The 20,333-nt window shown below is 39.4% G+C and overlaps 4 protein-coding genes and 1 non-coding gene across 7 annotated transcripts; 2 read left to right on the plus strand and 3 right to left on the minus strand.

Annotated features, from left to right (window-relative positions):
- Positions 1-559: 559 nt before the first annotated feature.
- Positions 560-3,284, minus strand: LOC113171319 (caspase-8-like). The gene is made up of 6 exons (XM_026373608.1): positions 3,152-3,284; positions 2,224-2,558; positions 2,024-2,058; positions 1,699-1,804; positions 1,067-1,613; positions 560-945 (listed from the first exon to the last, which is right to left on the minus strand). Exons 2-6 carry the CDS (start codon positions 2,549-2,551, stop codon positions 795-797), a joined length of 1,167 nt encoding a protein of 388 aa, XP_026229393.1. The 5' UTR covers positions 2,552-2,558; positions 3,152-3,284; the 3' UTR covers positions 560-794.
- Positions 3,285-5,790: 2,506 nt separating this feature from the next.
- On the plus strand, positions 5,791-5,862 carry trnae-cuc. The gene has a single exon. It is a non-coding gene; the product is annotated as a tRNA-Glu (tRNA).
- A 752-nt stretch (positions 5,863-6,614) lies between these two features.
- On the plus strand, positions 6,615-11,200 carry LOC113171776 (granulocyte-macrophage colony-stimulating factor receptor subunit alpha-like). Of its 2 annotated transcripts, XM_026374457.1 has the most exons (11): positions 6,642-6,677; positions 6,882-7,022; positions 7,197-7,270; positions 7,800-7,846; positions 7,957-8,111; positions 8,277-8,452; positions 9,129-9,262; positions 9,435-9,576; positions 9,766-9,871; positions 10,528-10,609; positions 10,724-11,200. In XM_026374457.1, coding segments are annotated over exons 2-11 (1,005 nt in total). In that variant the 5' UTR covers positions 6,642-6,677; positions 6,882-7,020; the 3' UTR covers positions 10,811-11,200. The 2 variants fall into 2 exon arrangements, with proteins under 2 accessions (XP_026230241.1, XP_026230242.1); XM_026374456.1 differs by lacking the exon at positions 6,882-7,022 and having other exon boundaries at positions 6,615-6,677.
- Positions 11,201-11,205: 5 nt separating this feature from the next.
- On the minus strand, positions 11,206-15,127 carry LOC113171778 (SH2 domain-containing protein 1A-like). Of its 2 annotated transcripts, none has more exons than XM_026374459.2 (4): positions 14,551-15,127; positions 13,033-13,096; positions 12,804-12,951; positions 11,206-12,655 (listed from the first exon to the last, which is right to left on the minus strand). In XM_026374459.2, the coding sequence occupies exons 1-4, from the start codon at positions 14,724-14,726 to the stop codon at positions 12,612-12,614; spliced, it is 432 nt and encodes a 143-aa protein (XP_026230244.1). In that variant the 5' UTR covers positions 14,727-15,127; the 3' UTR covers positions 11,206-12,611. The 2 variants fall into 2 exon arrangements, with proteins under 2 accessions (XP_026230244.1, XP_026230245.1); XM_026374460.2 differs by having other exon boundaries at positions 12,804-12,948; positions 14,551-15,123.
- Positions 15,128-16,128: 1,001 nt separating this feature from the next.
- Positions 16,129-19,942, minus strand: LOC113171777 (uncharacterized protein CXorf38 homolog). Its single transcript, XM_026374458.2, is given in 7 exon segments — positions 16,129-17,079; positions 17,189-17,392; positions 17,510-17,659; positions 17,933-18,055; positions 18,868-19,002; positions 19,661-19,699; positions 19,701-19,942. Coding segments are annotated over 7 exon segments (930 nt in total). The 5' UTR covers positions 19,869-19,942; the 3' UTR covers positions 16,129-16,968.
- Positions 19,943-20,333: the final 391 nt, after the last annotated feature.

The following is a 20,333-nucleotide window of genomic DNA, read 5'->3' on the forward strand; positions in this document are numbered from 1 at the left end:
CCAAAAACCAGCATCAGCATCCTGGTGCATGCCACATAACCAAGCAACATCCCAGTTTCAGTCTAGCTGGGGACCTTTGTTACATGTTATATCCATTTCTTTCTTTACTCAGCAGTAGCTTGCTTATAATAATAATAATAATAATAACTAAATCATATTGACAGTTACTTTTTTTCATGTTATCAGTCAGATGACTCAATGCAAAATGAAATAATTGAGAGAGGCATAAGAATGTAAGGCAGATAGGCACCCATATGTGACGTGTGATATAACTGAAGACACAGACACATCTAAGTTTAACACCTGCCTGTCCTCACCTGAAGTCTCTAATGGCTCCTTGGCTCTGAGCATGCAGCAAAAACTTCTGCAGGTCTCCGCCACACAATGACACAATCATCAGAAAATCTGGAAACACAAACTTACTGCCCTGCAGGCTTCTTAGAAAAGTGTGTTTATAGTATATGAGGACTGCTAGTTATTAGCAGTCCTCATATACCATACAATTACTGCTAAAACTGTGGTGACTTTGTAGTACAAACAAATGTCCAGATACAATAAGTGTTTGAAATCTATTTATTTAATCAGAAATAACAAGTTTTCTTAAAAAAAGCTGCATTAAGATCAGTTTGGGATGTTGCTGGATGGAATTATCATACAGTACTTTGAACTTTGTTCTCTGATGAAAATCTGTGACAGTACAGACAAAAGAGAAACAAAATATAAACCATTCAGACGAGTTAAGAATACGTCCTTAATTAAGTCATAAAGTTGACTGTGGTTAAATGATGTGCGCTTTAGCTGCTGAGCGGTGATAACACAAGTCTCTTCCTCAAGGTGACTCTGCTAATTTCAGGCATCTGCTTGGCTGCACCAGGCCTACAGGAGCCCTCCTTCAGGCTTACTTCATTATTCACACGGCAGAGTATGGTTATGATGTCTTCTCCCCTAAAACAACATACAATATACAAAATACATTAGTATTCCTAGCGTACACAATCTGAGTATATGTTAGCATATAACTAATAACATAACTAACTAAATGTGCAATTTTGTGTATTGGATTTACCTTGGACAGCCCTCCTTCAGCTGCTGACACACAGACTGGACAAACCAAGTCCCGTCTATTACATGTCTAAATGCTTTATTATCTTCAACAGTGGCAAGAGCAACCAGAAGATCAGCGTCCTCAGGGATGGTCAGCAGAGGAGATTCATCAGCCTCCATGTCTTTTAATAGCACTCCACGCTGTGTGCGTGATCCTTGACAGGCCTGGATCAGGAACACTTTAGGCTTGCCAGTGAGGGCTGATTGGTCGGTTGCCTTGAAGGTTCTGGTTATTTCTTTGATAGAGAGGGACTTCCCGTCAATCCCGAGGACTGCACCCCTTTCTCCATGACTCAGAATACAGCAGATGAAGGCATCTCCATGCTCAGTGGGCTGCTGCAGATCAGTGAATCCACTGTCAGACCACTCCTGCAAACTGAGCCCCTGCAGCTGAGAGCGGTTGCTCAGAGAAGCAAAGCATTGTAGTGTGTGATCCATCTGGTCCTTTTTTAGGTCTTTACACATAAGCACTCTGAACCCCAGCCAGCTAAAGACTTCTGACAAACTCCCTGAAAGAAATGGTATGTAAAAAGCCTTAAAATGCAACTCCCAACAAACAGGACAATGGTGTAAAATGTCAATTCTGGAACATACGAGCATCTTTGCTGCTTCCACTTCTCACGTTGCCACTCTCGAAGTTCTCATTGTTTATGATCAGACAGAGGCCGACAGGCCGACTGTTCAGTTGATACTGCTCATCCTACAAACAAGGTAAACCATTTGACAGAAACACACACAGACTTTTACTTATAAAATAACTGACTATCCCTATTAGTTTAAACTTTATCAGGTATTACTGCAGGATTTGAAATGCGAATATGTCCTGTAATTATCTGAGGAAGCATTTAAAGTGGCTCTTTAATAAAACATTAGGCATCATTGTCACGTGTGATATTTGAATGTTAGGTAAAGACCTCACCTTCTTATGTCTCTTGCACTCTGGTGAACGAGCATCTGCAGAAAACGGGAGATAAACAAAACTACATAAAACTTTTTTCTATTAAGACATCAACTTCAAGTAAACAAACACTATATGGTACAGTATATGGAAGTACTTCATAGAAATGTCTTTCTAAAAGTTGTTGCATGTAGAGGATGTTGAAAGACCACTGAGGACACCTGAAGAAGCTTGGACAGGTTTAGGTAAAAGGAGGCTGTAGTTCAGCTGTATCCTCTTCAGGTCAGGATACGTTGATTTAACTTCATCATCAGTTTGCAGGAGGTTCAGGAAATCTTGGCAGGTTTTCTCCCCTTTGTTCATGATCTTATCGACGAGCTCGACCATATGCCCCTCTACACTTTCCTTGTTGATGCTTTTAAGATTGTTGTATTCACGTTTGGTTATCAGGTCCTTCTCATAAACTTTGTTGAGGATCAGAGTGGGGTCTCCACACAAAATCCCCTGGATGGTTGTTTTATTGCTCCTTATGATGTCTTTTGCTGACATTGTGAATCTGACAGAGATGAAAAAGGAGATTAAAGAGTGTTGCACCAAACTGTGCAAGCCTTTTGTGTATTTTTGCAGGTTAGTGTTGTAGAGCCAGTATATGACACATATTTAATTATAATTACTGATTTTGTTTTAGGCTATTTTACTAGGAAGTGAACAAGTTTTTAATGCCAAGCGCATTACAGAGCTTTACTTTGTAGATGTTCTAACTTTGGATTAATAGATGTCTTAAATGAGTTACTATGGCGTTTTAATTTGATTCCCTACGGTTTTGAAGGGATTCAATCAAGGTTGTGCAGTCGTATGTCCACACAGCCAGAATTTAAACGAGCTAAAATGAACCGTTTTCAATGATAGTGACACGGATCAAAGTTAATTTCGCCCCTTCTAATGTTCCTACAGCACACAGTGTAATACAGTAGTAATAACATAAGAATTATGACGTGTTTCACTAAGTTTTATCCTCTCGATTAAACTTCAGGTGGAAAGTATCAGCACGCTACTTTCGTTTTGAACACGGAAGTCGGAGGAAAGACGTCGGTTCGTACTTGATCAAAACTGAGCTCCATGAAGAAAGTGTAATAACTCTTTACTTACTCTGCTGTTCTTCGTAAACTCAAACCCTGCTTTCATCAGCCGTGTGCAGGTTTCTGCACAGCTTCCACACCGTAAGACGGTTGCAGAGAGACAATGGTGGTCCGTGAATGTAACACAGAGATCCACCTAGTGGAGCAACACAGGATCTGCTGGATGTATCATTTATCTGTCGTTGCTCCTTTGTTGAAGCTCCCTGGCCCTCGGAGTGTGACTTTATGTGAAGTCAATCTAAAAAATAAATCAAAAAAACACATCAGATTTGAATGGGGGGAAATCATGCTGGATATTTAAACTGGTAAGGACTGGGTCGTGTGTTAGGAACAAAAAGGATGCCACATCGTTTGTTGGAAATTAAAATGATCAACCTACAGAGGGCTTAATTCAAATACACACTGAATGGCAAATGCCAATCGAGCTCCATGGTGCCAGGCAGTGAGCACAGGGCCCACAAGACAACGTCGGGCCCTCAGGCCGCCCTCATAAAGTCTGTTCACGATTGTTTGGTTAGGGACATTCACACCAGTGGCCTGCTGGAGGTCATGTTGTGGGGCTCTGACAGTGCTCATTGTGTTCCTCCTTGCACATAGGAGCAGATACTGGTCCTGTTGATGGGTTAAGGACATTCTGCGGCCCTGTCCAGCTCTCCTAGAGTAACTTCCTGTCTCCTCGAATCTCCATGTACTTGATCCTGTGCTGAGAGACACAGCAAACCTTCTGACGATGGTACTTACTGATGTGCCGTCCTGGAGGACTTGGACCGCTTGTTCAATCTCTGTAGGGTCCAGGTATCACCTCATGCTACCAGTAGTAACACTGACACTAGCCTAATGCAAAACTGGTGCCAGAAAAGATGAGGAGGGAAAAAATGTTATTGTCCTCCACCTGTAAAACCATTCCTGTCTCATCGTCGTCTCATTGTTGCACCTCTAGTTCCTGTTGCTCATTTCATTAACACCAAAGCAGCTAAAAATGATTAACAACCCTTTCTGCTACTTAAGTGATCAGATTTAATATCCCAGAAGTTTAACTGACTTGATGTTAAACTGTGATTAAAAACTGTTCCTTTAATTTTTTTGAGCTGTGTATTCCCTAAGCCCTCTAAACACAAAAAGAGAAAGGATGCCTTCACAGCTTGTATTCTGTTCAAAGCATCTCTGCTGCCTGCACCATACAGCAAACATCAACAGGTCTGACTGACCTGTTGATGGTCAAACACATCCCTACCAGCCACTACCTCTAATTGTTAGCAACTACCTACAGGCATACAAGACATAGAACATATAAACATATAATGCTGACCAGGATGTAATTTCAGTTCTATTAATGCAGGTGAATAATACTCGAAATCATATGAGACTAAGCTCCAGTTTCTTTTGGTTTTCATCCTCTCTATGAAGAACATCGAACACACATTACACAAACATATTATAATGCAAAGGTTCACCACGGCCGGTGAGAGAAATGCATTAAGAAGAAATAGGAAAATACTTAGAAATAATGTTTTTAAACCATTAACAATTTGCAAGACAGAGTCTTACAAAGGTTGTTTTCAGTGATTTCAACAAAGTTTATTAATCCCAGAGAGAATTTGCTTTGTCCTGTTGCAGCATTCATCAGTGTTTCCTAACAAGACGTTCATAATAAACTGTGGAATCCATATCAACCTGAGGAGATTCATATAGTTCCACAGCCTGAAAGTGTTGACTGTCGATTATACTCTAGCTACGTCTTTTTTTAAACCTGCTTTGCAAAAATAATCATGGCATAAAAAAGTTCAGTCATTTTATTATATAGAAAACATGAACTATACATGGATCTTATTGACATAAAATAAAAATGCTAAAGTCATAATAATGAAGCAATAATGTCATTATTGAGTAATAATCTGTCTGTGATACAAAGAAATAAACATTTCAACCCTTTATTGCTTTGTTTAAATGTTGCATTGCTGTGACGTTATATTGTTGCTACTGAAAAAACCCTTTGTGCTGGTTACTCAAAGTGATCGTCATACTTTGGATTTATCTCTGGTGCCAATCTGTGACGGTATAAAGGTGAAAGCGAAAGAAAACAAACATTTCCCACGAGTTAATTATGCAGCCACAATGAAGAGATAATCATGTTTGCACAATTTCTGGTGGTTAAGTTTCAGTTGTGAACTGAACTTTCTCAGGGTGAACCTAACTTCAAGCATGTGCTTTACTATGTGAGTCCCGTGGTGGAAGATGCTGGTGATGCCTTCACATCTAAAGCAACATGCATTGTACAAAATAGATTAATATCCTTCTAAGCACAGATTATGATCCAATAAAGTGTCATCAGAGCTAAAAAATGTCCTTTGTTGTTTGATATTGGACAGCCCTCCTTCAGCCATTCCCGTCCATGTTGTCTATGTCTAAATGAGTGATTATCTTTAACAGTGATAATAGCATCCAAAAAATCGTCTTCTTCTTCTTATTATTATTATTTACATTACAATAGACAACAACCACACAATCTCTGATGCTACTTATGAAAGTAACAGTGTAGGAATGTGAATGTAGGATTGCCGGAGTCATATTTCTTTGCTATTATTGATTGTATAATGAACTTTACGAACATAAGTTAGTATTAAGGCTATGACTACCACAGCGTGCATCTCCCTGGTGGTCTAGTGGTTAGGATTCGGCGCTCTCACCGCCGCGGCCCGGGTTCGATTCCCGGTCAGGGAACTATGTTTTATTTATTTCTTTTGAGACATAAGTGTAACAGCAGCTGCTACACTTGGAAAATGCAGTTTTATTGGTCTAATTAGTCCTAGTATAACATATGATGCTCACACGGGTCATACTATATGTTACATTGAGTATTTCCTTTAAATGAATTGTGTTTGATAAGACACTGACAACAGGATCCCACCCCATGGTGGCATAATAGTTCCATAAATACAAATAAAGATATTTAAAAGAATCTCTAAATGCTATTCTAAATGCTTTTTAAAAAACCTTCCTAACAATGTCAGGAATTAAATTCATCTGTGAAGATACTGAGAAATTTATTTATTTTTTGTTGGCTTGAAAGTAATCCATTTTAAGTCAACTTCTAAAACATTATCAGTTTTGTTAATTTATTAAAACATTACTGATAGGTTGCATTGTAAAAAGGCTAACAATTTATATATATATATATATATATATATATATATATATATATATATATATATATATATATATATATATATATATATATATATATATATATATTGAATGTATTGATTTGAACTTAATTCAAAAATGTACTGAATCAAGTGTTGAGATTATAACTAAGCTAACTAAAAATGTTAAGATAGGCATAGGGTCTTATTGTTTTGAGCGTGTGGTGTGTTTCAGTGAGAATAAGAAAAAGAAACAGAAAGGAACTCATGATTTCCTGAAGCTCTGTACAGTACGGTGTGACGTCATACTTTTTTCCCCTAAAGTGTGTCATTAACTTGACAAGTGAATGCAATGAGAAACCATTCGGTGTCTGACTGGTGGGACAACAGGAGGTAATACTATCTTGTTAATGCCATTTACATTGGTACCACTGTAACATGTATTGCACAAAGATTGTGTGTTAGATTTCTTATAAGAAAACATCTACCTAGAGGATAAAATAGTTCATGGGTATGTCCATGTGTCTTTTTTGAGATAGTAGTAGTCTTTAATTGAGTGTAAACAAACACTGCTAACCTCTCCTTTCCTTTCCTTAGGTCTTTTTTTGAACAAAGTTTAAAATCATTTGTAGGAAATCAAATTGTGGACGCTGTGAAAACTAGAGATTAAATGAAAGCAGAATTAGTACTCACACGATACCCACTGAGAGATATCTTACAAGAAGTCACCCTCTAAATGTATGCACCAGTAGAAAAGGGGAAGTATGAAAAGCCAGGAAATAACCAAGAATGCACTTACAGCTTACTGCTTACAGTATGTCACCCAGCACTGTACAGTATACTCATTAGTCTTTGTTCATGTGTACTTTTCTCTGTTTTTTTTTTTTTATGCACGTGTGTAAAAACCCCTAGGTTGGCTATGAAGCTCGTCCCTGTCCAACCAGTAGTTTGGTCCAGTTTCTTGCTGCTGTGGGCTTCGCAATGTCGTAAGTGACTGTTGACATATGAAACTTCCCACACACACACACCCACACACTGCTGAGAAAAGTTCATGGATGAGGATTGGCTATAAAAATGAAAAAGTCCCAGAACTCTTTTATCATTCATCATGTTTTTCTACTCAATTGTTCCAGCTTTCCTTGTATACAATATTAAATCAAACCTTCACCCCCCTAGAAAACGGCTGGTTTGATATGATATCTGCAAAACACTGATGTGGACTAACCTTTATTTAATTTTGGACTCGTTTTGGTGCTCACACTGTGTGTGCATTCACAAAGTTAAAATGGGCAGCTGTGAGGGCGGGAGATACAGCAGGTTGTCCAACAACCACAGGCTTGGTGGTTCAATTACCAAAACTTTACTCCACATGCCAAAGTGTCCTTGAGTAAGACACTAAGCCCAAGTTATTCCTGTGTGTGTGTGTCCAAAGTCACTTTGGATAAAAGCGTCGTTTTTACGTGTGTTTTCTTGCATGCTGTAAATTTACATGTACTGTTTTTTGTCTTTTGACAGGGACAGAGGACAGTTCAGATATCTGCCAGAATGTCCATACAGAAGAGGTGACAATTAAAATGTTCTTGTAACTTCTAAATGCAGCAGAATCAATCAAAGCTTGTTGCTTTGCTGAGTCTTATGTTCCTGGTTCCTTATGTTTGTAAAACTATTTCAGGTGAAAGTGCAAGGTTCTTCAGGGGAAGAGAATTTTTTATTGAAGAATGAAGTAAATGAAACCTTTTTCTGCTACCTCTACCCAACAAATGAACTCAATTGCTCCTGGTCATTCCAGACCTTACAGAAGGATACTCAGCTTTCAGTGTACATCAGGTATTCACATTTTTAAAATGACACATTAGCAAGATAAAAATCTATACCAAACTGTAAAAGTAACATTTTTCAAGTAGAGATGGTGTTTGCCTTTAAGAGATCAGATATGTCCAGATTTAACATGCAAATACAGTTGACGTGTTTTTGTGTGTTCTGTTTTTCTAGTATTTGTTCTGAAGACACAGTAACTCAATCTTGGAACAATTCAAATGAAGAAAGAGTTGGATCACACCTTTGGACTTTGAATGAACCTATGGACTTACACTTTGTCCTCCAATTTAATATGTCTCTGCACAACAACTGGACATCCTACACCTATGTGTGCGAACAAGACATGATAGGTAATGAACTGTTGTTGTAAATGACAGTTATCCAGATGGTCTTCGTGGCATTTTGTGCTTGAATTATGCAGCATTTAGCACTTTCTTTAAATTCTGCACAACTAATTCAAAAGTGGATCAGAGGGTGATGTCATAGGTAAAAGTACAGCTGTACCATATACTGTAATAGTGGTAGGTTTTGTCAGTTATGCAAAAACTGATACATTTCGTACCCACTTTCAGGTCATGTGGTAGGAAAATATGTGTGCTGCCTTAGTGTAGAAAGAGGTTGTCAGCAATCATCCCACTCAGACTACTAATCAGTGAGTAGAGCATGTCTGGGTGGGTAATGGGTCTCATAATAATGATGGTAGATATTTTAATTCATATTCTGGAGGACTTTAATGACCATTTTTTATGGCAGTGATCTCTGTTTACCATGTCTGTCTGCTTAATAGTTGTTGAGATATTTCAGTCAGTGATGGACGGACAGACAAAGCCACATTCTGTAGCCAGTTTACTTTGATTGAATGTTAATAGGACCCTTTTTCTTGGAAATAAAACTTCATCTTTAACATATTAAAATCGCAACACTCTAAACTTTGTGCCCATTTTCTCTGGAGTTCTGAATGTTTGCTTTGACATTTAATATGACTGATCAATAATTGAACTTATTTTGTGGATGTGTGTGCCACAGAGGTCCTGTCTCCACCATCAAACATCTCTGTATCAGTGAAAGATGAAGTCCTGCAGGTGACATGGGGTCTACCTGGCAATCGACTAAAATGGACAGAACAGTGTTTTGAATACGAACTTGATCTGGGTGACCAGGTAGAGGATATGTGTTTATCTGAATTACTATAGATGATCATTATTACCAAAACAATGGAGTATTTTATTTACTGGGAGTTCAGTGATTCATGGGAGTAGAGAAGTCGATTTTAATAGAATCAAGTCTGCAATGTTGAGTTCTGAACGTTTACTGACGACTGTCTTCAAACAGGAAAGAAACAAATCCTTGACCAACCGCCTGTCTTATGAAGAGCCATATGATTGCACCAGGACCTACAGGGTGAGGATAAGGGCGAGGACAGTAAAAAATTGCAATGGAAGTCCTCAGTGGAGTGACTGGAGTGACACTATCAGTGAGTGCTGTTTGTCGAAGACACCTCCTCTATAGTGGTCTAATTGGAGGCCGGTGCCTTGTTGACATCGTCTCTCAGTTCACTGGTTGATTGATTGATGCCTGCATGCACCCAAATGTTTTCTGTCTTGTAAAATGCAGTAAACTCAGTATGACATCAATCCTTGTGTGTGTGTGTGTCTCCTTGTAGCAGTGGAACAGCAACCTTACAAACTCAACATGTTAGTGATCATCTCAATTTCACTTGGAATACCCATGATCCTCCTGGCTGTGCTGCTGTTGGTGCGCTATCAGAGGTACTCTTTCTGTCTCCCACTGAATGATCAACCTGCTCACTGATGTGTGACTCACACACACACACACACACACACACACACACACACACACACACACACACACACACACACACACACACACACACACACACACACACACACACACCCTTGCACCCATTCACACATGCACACAGCTTCTCATGCACGTCCCACACCTCTTCACACCTGCTTCTTTTTTTTTTTTCTTCACCCGACTTCCGCGAGCTGTTTTCTTATCTGATGCGTTAACTCTCCTTTAATCGTGAGACTGACCAGACAAAGTGGACCCAGACGGCAACAGAAGGGGTGAAGATAAAAGAGAAATGAGAAGTGAGAGCAGTTTATTGAGTGGAAGTGTTTTCTGAAAGGCCAGCAGAAAGCATCCGTTCTCAACATCCAAGATAAACTTAAAATGTAGGAAGAAATGCACTGTGCAATGTTCAAAAGCAGAATAAATTCACACGCACAGATAAATAAAGGGTTGACTTATCTTCCTCTTTCACTGGTAGTCTCACCTATTTTGCAATTTATATTATTTATAAAAAGATACATGTCAGTATTATCATTTATTCCAAAGCAGCAAGCAGGAGATTGAGCTTAAAGTGTGTATTAACATTTTTTTTGTGTGTGTGTTTCAGGGTGTCTAAAATTCTGTTTCCTCCAATTCCTCGTCCCCCATTAAAGTACATCTATTTCCTGGAAAAAAATGACACACCCAGCGTAAGTACTCGCACCTACTGTACATGCACACACTCTTAGCATACTCCTTACCCGACCACAAACACCTGTGAATGAACAGTGTGAAAGATTTGCTTCTTGTGCTGTGCGTTCCAGTCCTTCTATCCTGCCCAGGCTGCTAAGACAGAGGAGGAGATAACAGAGGTGGAGGACACAGAGGAAAACTCAGGAACAACACTTTAAAAGCGACGTGGATTTGAATTTAAACTCCAAGTACTGCAGCGCACACTTCAATGTGTTGTATGCTTCCACAGCATGTGTAGGTGCGTTTTTGTGTGGAAAATGTGCTTTTGTGTCATCAACGGTAGTTCACCTTGTTAGAGCTTTAATAGCTTCAAATGTATTGTGTGAAGACATGTCAAGGGGCAACAGTATGACATCATATAAAGGATTTAGCTCTAGCATGCTTGCCTTGGCTTTGTAACACCTATGAAGAGGTTTTCGTAAAAAATAAGAAACTTTCCAGGGGTGAATTTTGAGAAAACAAACACAAAATAGCACATTTGCTTTGCCTCAGCCACAAAATGTGTGTACATCTTTCTCAGAGAAATAAAGTTGACTGACGCACTGTCATCATGTCTTTTACACTTCATTCATTTGCCTAATCAATCTTTATTCATTCAAATAACATCAGTGTAGTTTACACATAGCAGCTACATGGTAAGAAAAGCAAAAGCGAAAACCTAACACTCTAATATTGAACCTTACAAAAATGACGAATGTAAGATTAGAATGAAATCAAGCTACTTAGCATCTCTTACAATCAGTGAGATTGCTCTCTTTACGTGCTGTCAGGTGGTCGCTCCACAATTATACAGGCCACCATCATTCCTTAGCTGCTCCTATATTTAAAATGAATTACAAGGTAACTAAAGCAAAAGAAATTAAATGCGGAGGAGTAAAAGTAAAATATTTATTTCTGACATGTAGTGGAGTAAAATTGAAAGTAGCCAGTAAAGTACAAGTGAGTCAATACTGTAAATTGTATTGTATCAAAATAGACTTGAATTGGATTTGCTGTTCCTTCTACTACTGGTAGACAGCAAAGCAGACTTAATCAGGTCTGATTAAGAAGTGACAGATAAAGTGACAAACAAGTAAACTGAAAGATAAAGACAAACCTTAAATGTCTCTAGCCAAAGAGCGGCAAAAGTGATTGGAGCATGTTTTTAAAGCTTAGTCTGTTAGTTCAGTGCTCTGGTAGCAATTCTATGTTGGACATATGAGGCTGCAGCCACCACAGTGCATCTTATACCTAATATGTTACTAAGAGAACAGCTGAGAAAAAGGAGAGAAGAGCAGGTTTTATTCTCTATTTGATATCAGACTGATGTCAGCAACAGCTCACAGAAATCCCTGAAAATGGACCTATAAGAATCTGCCTTATAAACCTTAAAAAAGTATACAATTGCAGCCGGAGTAGATTCTATGATCTACCTTTCCTGCAGTGCTGTATTTCCTGTGTGCACTTGGTGAGGCCTTAAGCTTCAACACCTCTCACACCACCACATCACCGCGACTCTTTAAAAATGTCTTCCCTTCATGGCGTAAAACATCATAACACAATCAGATGGTGACCCGCCTGACTTTGGGGTGGCACCCATTTGTGAGTGAACACACCGGAATACATACAACGGCACACAAATCACATTGGAAGGACAGATGCGCTCGAGAGGAAACCACAGTGAAAGAGATGGTGTGTGATAATGTACAGCATCTATTTTCTCAGTCACTAAATTGAAAACACACAATGTTTTCATCAAGTAGGCCTACAAGACACCATGTTGTACTCCACAAGTAAAATGGGTGATGATGAATTTTTATAAAACAGGTCCCAATGACAGAAATAAGGATCCAAAAATAAGTAAAAAGAAAAAATAAACGGCAAAAACATGACAGTTCAACGTCTGATGTGCCACGTTCTGCCTGATTTTCTTATTGTCAGTTTTTCCCCCTTGATTTTCGTTGTTGGTCGAGCGCTGCCTCAACAGACAGAGCTGCTGCTGCTCATTTCCATGTAAACAAGCTCTGTAAAAGAGACGAGTGAAACTGTGTTAGAGTTGAATGAGTGGGTCACACAGACAAACACTTTGATGCAGTCACAAAATAGCACAACTGTACGTCTGTGTGTGTGTGAGTGTGTGTGTATATGTGTGTGTGTGTGTGTGTGTCATACCTTGTCCAAAGTTGGTGTATTGCATGTGTGTTTTGTCCAGTGGGTCTGTCATGGAGGCTATATTAACACCAGAGGGTACGTCCCTTCTGTAGCTCTCTATCAGCATTTCCAGTGTCCTAAAACTCTGCAGCCTGACTCCTGACATCTGCTGACCACACACACACACACAGGTCATAAATACCCTTAGTGGGCACACAGTATGCGATCTGGGTTGCTGATGTTCACCCACCTGGAGAGACCAGCCGTCAGTGGCGTCGTGTATAAGCCGGTAGGTGTATACAAATGGTGCTTTCCTGCGAAACACAGAGTTGAGAGGTTTGAGTGATTTTCTGCGTAATGTGTGAAATTTGGACACGCACGTGTGACAGGCCCGCTTTCCAGTGAAATGATGAAATCTGAGAGCTCACATGTTGTTCTGTAGAAAATGACTCAGTGAATTCAGTCTTAAGCTGTGCCTCACTTACTTTGTAGTAAGTGGACAGACCGATTTAGTTCATTTCAAACAAAACAAAAAAGTTATTCCACAGCTTCAATTATTGTTTTTACTGAAGCTGTAGAATAATTGATTAAATCATGTATATGAAGCTGTACAGTATTGAAATGGATGTAATAGAAAGTGTCTTTTAATACATTTTGTTGGTACATACAGTTTATTTTTTTTAATTGTACATATTCAAAATACCAATATGAGTCATTGTAGCACAAGCTTAAATTGTGTATTTGTAGCCTTGAGTAAAAAATCTTAAATATTATCAACAAAATGTAGTTTCAAAAGTAAAAGAACGAAGACAAAAAAGTCTCCTGTGTAAGTAGCTGGTTGAGTTGAAGCCAATTTGAACTATTTAGTCACAAGATCAATCTAGTCAATGGATGATTAATGTGTGAGGAAATATGACACATGGGAAACACCGAACCATCTGAAATGGGAGGCAGCTAAAAATGTTATAGATAACTAGATAAAGTTAGATAAACTTAATATAGTTTACATAGTAAAAATTAACTATTGGTTAGACAGACTCAAAATGCCATAATTCTGTTATATGCAACATGTTGGCGTGGTTTAACTCAATATCCTGGTGTAAGCTTTCTGTTTTGGTTGGACACGTTTTCGATTTATATTAAATATATAAAATATATTCTATATTTCTGCCGCAAATTGTTTTATTTTCTGTTTCATATTTATTTTCTTTCTGCTACGAGTTTCACAGAGGTACAATATTACGTTGATTCAATCACAGATTAAAAAAAGGTTTCAGCAATGCCATCAAAGTGTTCTTGAATAAAATGTGAACACCATTGTTTTGTTTCAGTTCAGCAGATGAAAATCAGTTTTTATCTATCTATACTGCCCATTATCTCAGTCTTTAACATCATTATCATTACACAAAGGAGCACTAGCACATTTAGTTTTTGCCATTTTTCAGTTTTGAGTTTTGTTTTGCACTTTTCACCTTACATTCCTCTACTTACATTTTAAAGCACAATCTTAACTATAAATCTGCAAAGCTGTATGGAAACAAAATGCTAAATAAATAAATAATTATATAGTACATCAACACTTCCTCAGCTTTTCCCTGTATAGTAACAGTATGTAACTGAAGATGGTAAAACAGGCTCAGCGTATTTGCCGATGAATGTACAGCTTAAATAAAGAATGATCCAACAAACTCATAATGGTGCGACACAACTGAATGAATAATAACCTCCCTTTTGATCACAGTGGGACCATCACAACATCACAGCTCACCTCACACACAGACAGTAGGCCCCCTGCACCGTCTCGCTGTCTCTCAGCAGAAAGCTCCCATCGCGTCCAAATCTTTCCAGCAGCATCTCTGTGGCCTCGCTTCCAATTCTGCCATAGTAGATTGACTGGACCAGCATCCCCTCCCTCTCCATGTTGCCTTGGTGAAGGGCACCCATGTGTGCCTTGAGGAGTTGGAGGTTGAGCAGGTTGTATCAGCATATGAGCGTGAGAAAGGAGATGAAGCAGGAAAAGCTTCTCTGGTTTTCACACTTTTCTGCCTTGCAGCTGCAGCTCACATCGTGCACATTGTCTAGCCTGAAAAATAGCTTTTACCTGACCACAAGTGTATTTTTTTGTGTACCTTTTTACTTCAGTTGCTGCTCTACTTTTTCAAAATGCAATCATATAGTCACTTCTGCTCTTCCCACTTCCACTTTGCCTTGTGATAAACCCTGTTTTTGTCACATTGTTAAATTAAGTTACTGTAAATTCAATAACAACAGTGGATGATGGGTCTTTTCACAATCTTATTTACAATGACGTACAGTTCAGCAGACATTAGACATCCTCAGCTGGGTTCTAACTTAAGTAACTATATAAGGATGTGGTGCAGACAAATACTGTTGGGAAAAAAACATCTTCTGAGAACTCACAGCACAGAGAACAGTGGGTTTAGCAGACACCTAAATGCATTCAGCTGAGTCCCACATATAAACCACCAAGCCACCGTTCCCGCCCACACATGCACGCACATAAACAAAGACATCAACCGTCAGAGCTAAAAGCATTTACGTGACTATGCCACAAACTATTCATCACTGCATGTCACTTATTAGAAGGCAGCACAGTCGTGTTCTGTTTTATTCTACTGAATATCCAGCAGGTGGTGCGGTAACCACGCCTTACATCAACTCTACACATTGTTGGTAAAAACATAAATACAGTGTGGACTTATTCACACCCAGGTTTGGCATCTCACAGACACTATCTTTACAGAATAGACTGAAGAAATCAAATCTACGAAACATTATTCAGGTGAGTGTTTGTGCAGAGAGTGGATTTGAAGGAAATGATACAACGGAGGAGTCGGTCAAACAGGAAACACCAGCGAAACTGCTTAGCATTCTGCCCATAGTGGACAGAAGAAGAATGTAATACTACTACCTCATATCCATCTAGTGGTCTGCTGCATCGTTACAGGTCTGTTCAGATTTCCCTAAACAAAACATGTGTTAGAACCCATATTTAATAAAGGCCTTTTTATTTGGAGTGTTTGGATTCGTATTTTTTTATGCCTCATCCCAACCACAGACAAATCTGTTCCTTTTTTATGTTTCACAAATATAACTGTTCAAGTGTGAAAGCAAACCGATTCTTCAGTGTTGAAGCAACTTAGATACAATGGAAGACATTTACAAAGACAGAGCTCACAGCCACGCACAGCCGTAGGTCAGAAAGGCTGACTGACAGAAGGTCGTTGGCATGAGGAACACAGGGTGAACAGTTAATGACTAGAGCTGATGACTTATATAAAAGTAAGACAATTTGAGGAAAAAGGAAGTGATGGTGTAGCCTGGATTTCACAATAAAAAAGAGGAAAGGATGTTTATTTATTTTTATATCACTAAAGCTTTACTTGAGAAAACAGCTATTATGGGGAACTGTGAAAACAAGATAAGGAAGATGAACAAAACATCATGTGACTGCAGGAAAGTTTTACAGACACCTTGCCAACTGTTGCACAGTGGAACAGAAAATAAATCCCCTTTTTTTGACTGAGTGGGTTCAAGCGACACTGAAAACACTAAATGAATGAAGAATGTGTCCCAATAAATATTTGCAAAGTCGGGATGCTTGTTTCAAAACATGACTGAAAAGAGGCTGAAGTCTGCAACAGGATGAATACATGAAATATACATTCATGCCTATAATTAATGCAGGACTCTCTTTTTTGTGCAACTTTAATCTAACATTTCAGGACGAAATAGTTTCACCACGCCGGTGCGATTCCGTAGAAGAATATTTATTACAAAGCATCCAATCAAATATAAAATGTAGTGCATTACAAGTTATGAAATTCCACAGGTTACAGCGTATAATAACTCCCATCATTCAACACATTCAAACTGATTCCTACAGTATTTCCTTTGAGCAGTAAATGAGTAGTAGTTACCTTATACTTATTTTCCACACTGACACTTGTTGGAAAAACTTCTTATTTAGCGTCCTATGCAGTGTACCATTTGTAATCACTACAATCTGTTTTTGGCATTGATTTGCCTTTTATATTGTCAATAAAAAACTGACCATACAATCCGTCACAGATCCTTCAATCTTCAACATAAATTCTGATCCTGGTTTCAGATAGTGTATACGCAGACTGCACAACGTGCTCCTCATTCTCCTTTTCAGCTCTTCTTATCGTCTGGCCTCCAGAGAGGTGATGGCTTCGAGCTCAGCAGAAAACCGCTCACCCAGATCTTTGTTGGCCTGCAGAAAACTACCCAGGCTCTTTAACTGTTCAGTGTCCTGCATAGGAGACAGCGATTTGTACAGTTAGAGGAATATCTTTCTTTTTATATATTATGTGTAATTCTGTAATACATAGTTGATACACAGTCATATTCATTCTTCACACCTGTGTCTTTGCATCATCATGATCATCATCAGCAGCATGCAGTAACTCCTGGAGCTTCTCCTGCAGCAACTCGGCTTCCCATTGGCTGATTAAATCAGCGGTGCTCTCCCATTTGCTCACAGAATCAGTTTCTATCCCTGTTAAGTCAACAGAATCCATCTGGTCCACGCCAGAGATCCATATTGACAAGTCCACAGCGAGCATCTGGAGAAAAAAAAAAAGCACATTAACACACAGTGTGATGCAAAACAACACTAATGTGAGTTAATACTTCTCATCACCTTGGTGCACAACCGCAGACACACAGATGAGCACGCTCACCTCGTCTATCTGTTTTCCAGCTGTTCTCATCTGTGGTACATGGCTGAACTGCCTCACAAAGTTTTTCAGAGTGACCTGGTAATGTCGCATCCATTCATCCTTCACACGCAACTCACAGGAGTGCATCAACTCGTTCCTGTATCGGATCACCTGGAAATACATGAAAATTAAATAAAAATATATTCAATAATAACAGTATTAAAATAAAGTGGGAGAATGTCAAACTATTCCTGTAAGTGTTCATATAGAAGACTTTGACTAAGTTGTCTGCAGTCATACTGTTTGTGACAAACTCGGAATATCAGACATTCATAGTATATGCATCCATTTTAGTCTTGACGTAATAGTTTATAATTTACCAACTTGACGATGACAGCCAAAAATTAGCATAGCATGCCCATATTAAACAATACATATGTTTACCTCTCTCACAAATTTAAGATCCACAGATCGAAAACAATCACAGTAGTTGATCAGGTTGAGAAGAGCAGAGGCGTCGCACTGATCTGCCCCCTTCACTTTGCCCTGACCTCGTGGCATGTAGGCCTGCAGAAAGACAGAGAAAGAGAGAGAGAGACTCACACACTCAGGTGAAGCTTCAGCACACTGAAAATTAATAATTAATAATAATAAATGTAATTTTTATAATGGTTAGATTAATGTCACCCTGATTTCATTAACCTTTACTTGGGCTTCTCAACCGGACTTTTCACTGGGACTAGCAGAACCAGGATGTTACAATCAGTTATCCATTATTTTGAACTGTTTTAACCTCACGCACACTTGTAGAAGTGGCAGGTGTTAGCCTGACTGCACAGAACGCACCTCAGTTTCCCACTAAGCTCAGGCTGTTCTGACACTTTATTACTGCTCATTTTACAAAAGATCAACTCATAAATTAGATTAAGCTTCGAAACAGTATATAAAACTAGCTCCACCTGTACCAACAGCAAGATTAGTGATGCTTAGTAGACTTCATCCTTAATTACAAACCAGTGTTGTAATATTATTATGAAATCCATAGTGAGTGTTTTTATGTTTAGTACTTAAATAAAGATCACCATTATATTAACTTGATATTAATATCCTCTTAAAAAACAACAGCCTTTTCTACTCTGATCCCTGGGGAATCATCTGTAGATTTATTTCAAGGCTGGACCACATTTCCCATAAACCTTGTGTCTGCGTGCTGCTCTTTCTCCTGTTTTCTCAAAGAGCAGATTTCCTCTGATGTAATGAAACCTCAGTATTTGTTGTGGAACTATCATCATCATGCGTGATACAAAACAAACCCTCTGATGTTACATTCTAGTCCGTTCACTTTTATTTGAAGGTGTGTGAGACGGCGTGTAGAGAACCTTGGCCAGTTCCCAGTGGTCCGTTCTCCAGGAGGGGGGGGAACAGTTGTCCCAGTTCACGGTGGCAGTGGGTTGTCTGTGGTGTTTCAGGATCACTGTCTGCCACTCAGTGCACGCTCTACATGTTGAGGAAAGCTATAACACACACACACACACACACACACACACACACACACACACACACACACACACACACACTACTGAGTCATAACATGTCCACAGCCCCAGTTTGTGAGCCTCACATATGAGGATACAGAGCTAACCATTGGTTTGTTTAGAAATAAATTAACCTTCTAAGTTTGAAAAGCACAGGAGGTCATTTAAAAAACACTTACGGCTACTCTGAACATATCTATAGATTCCTAAATCATAATTCTAACACTCTGGATGATAAAATCAATGAACTGAATCATACAAAAAAGGAAAAATGGATTTGTAAATTGCTTCCACAAGCACTGTTTCAGAGTGGAAACAAAGATGGCGGCCAGGTCAGGTAAACAAGGTCCCAAATGAACGAAACTGGTTCAAAATCTCTTTTATCGTGGAGTAGACGAAATATGTTTTCATCCATATAGTTAGAGGAAGTGTGTTTGAGTTAGAAAAAACATTGTCAGAGTAGTGGCGAGTGTTTTTAAACGACCTCAAACATCCCCGACTTCAGGAGAAACCGATAGTTAAAGTACCTACTAATACACTGAGACACCAAGGGATTAGCAAGTGAAACAAAACGTACGGGGGAAAGAAAAAGTCCCCCAACACTAACATGAAGCTGAATTTACGTGACTAATCTCACCTTGTTCCCTCTGGGCTTACACGAAGACGTCTGGCACGGGTTTCTGCAGCAGAGTGTTTTGATTGAGCAGGTCTCCGTGGAAAGCTCTCATGTGTCGGCTGATGTGGGGATGGAGACTTTCCTTCAGCAGGAGCAGACATCGTCCTGCTTTCAGCCAGTTCTTATACTCCCTGTCGTTGAGACGGACCGACAGCTCCTCGAGAACCATCACGGTTTATTCACCGACCTAAAGCATAATAAAGAAGCAGAACAAGTTTAGGCAAAGTCCTCCTCTAGCTCCACCCAGGCCGTGCCAAGTACACCATAGCCACAAGATGGCGCTGTCTGCTTTAGAAACACAGGGATGTGCTGCTGCTGCTGCTGCTGCTGCTGGGACAAAGGAGGTGCATGTCCCATTAATGGAGACAGAAAGCTTCTAATACCTTAACACAGTTCACACAGCTGAGAAACATTTTTAAACTATTCTCCCTGGTTCTTATTCAACAGCAGGTCTATAGTGCCCTGGGCCACGAGTGGGAACTGCAGCCTGCTGGTTCCACTCGCCTCCAGTGGGATGTGTGCACAGTTTCAGACTCATCGCTCTGTGCGGAGGTGGCTGCTCTCAGCTGTCTTGGCTTCAGGAGCTGAAATACCACCAGGGTTCTCCTGCAGAGATCCACAGGAAACTGGTGAG

This window comes from Anabas testudineus, chromosome 17 (genome assembly GCF_900324465.2).
Source record: "Anabas testudineus chromosome 17, fAnaTes1.2, whole genome shotgun sequence".
Taxonomy (NCBI): Eukaryota; Metazoa; Chordata; class Actinopteri; order Anabantiformes; family Anabantidae; genus Anabas; species Anabas testudineus.

What these genes read in the sequence shown, in the direction of transcription:
- LOC113171319 (XM_026373608.1), bottom strand. Translation starts at nt 2,551, where the DNA reads ATGTCAGCAAAAGACATCATAAGGAGCAATAAAACAACCATCCAGGGG. An exon ending in AGTGCAAGAGACATAAGAAG is followed by an intron (nt 1,805 to 2,023) that starts GTGAGGTCTTTA and finishes CCTTGTTTGTAG; the next exon opens with GATGAGCAGTATCAACTGAA. An exon ending in TGGAAGCAGCAAAGATGCTC is followed by an intron (nt 1,614 to 1,698) that starts GTATGTTCCAGA and finishes CATTTCTTTCAG; the next exon opens with GGAGTTTGTCAGAAGTCTTT.
- LOC113171776 (XM_026374456.1), top strand. Translation starts at nt 6,637, where the DNA reads ATGAGAAACCATTCGGTGTCTGACTGGTGGGACAACAGGAG. An exon ending in AACTTGATCTGGGTGACCAG is followed by an intron (nt 9,263 to 9,434) that starts GTAGAGGATATG and finishes GTCTTCAAACAG; the next exon opens with GAAAGAAACAAATCCTTGAC. An exon ending in AAAAAAATGACACACCCAGC is followed by an intron (nt 10,610 to 10,723) that starts GTAAGTACTCGC and finishes TGTGCGTTCCAG; the next exon opens with TCCTTCTATCCTGCCCAGGC.
- LOC113171778 (XM_026374459.2), bottom strand. Translation starts at nt 14,726, where the DNA reads ATGGGTGCCCTTCACCAAGGCAACATGGAGAGGGAGGGGATGCTGGTC. An exon ending in GCCTACTGTCTGTGTGTGAG is followed by an intron (nt 13,097 to 14,550) that starts GTGAGCTGTGAT and finishes TGTGTTTCGCAG; the next exon opens with GAAAGCACCATTTGTATACA. An exon ending in ATACACCAACTTTGGACAAG is followed by an intron (nt 12,656 to 12,803) that starts GTATGACACACA and finishes TCTCTTTTACAG; the next exon opens with AGCTTGTTTACATGGAAATG.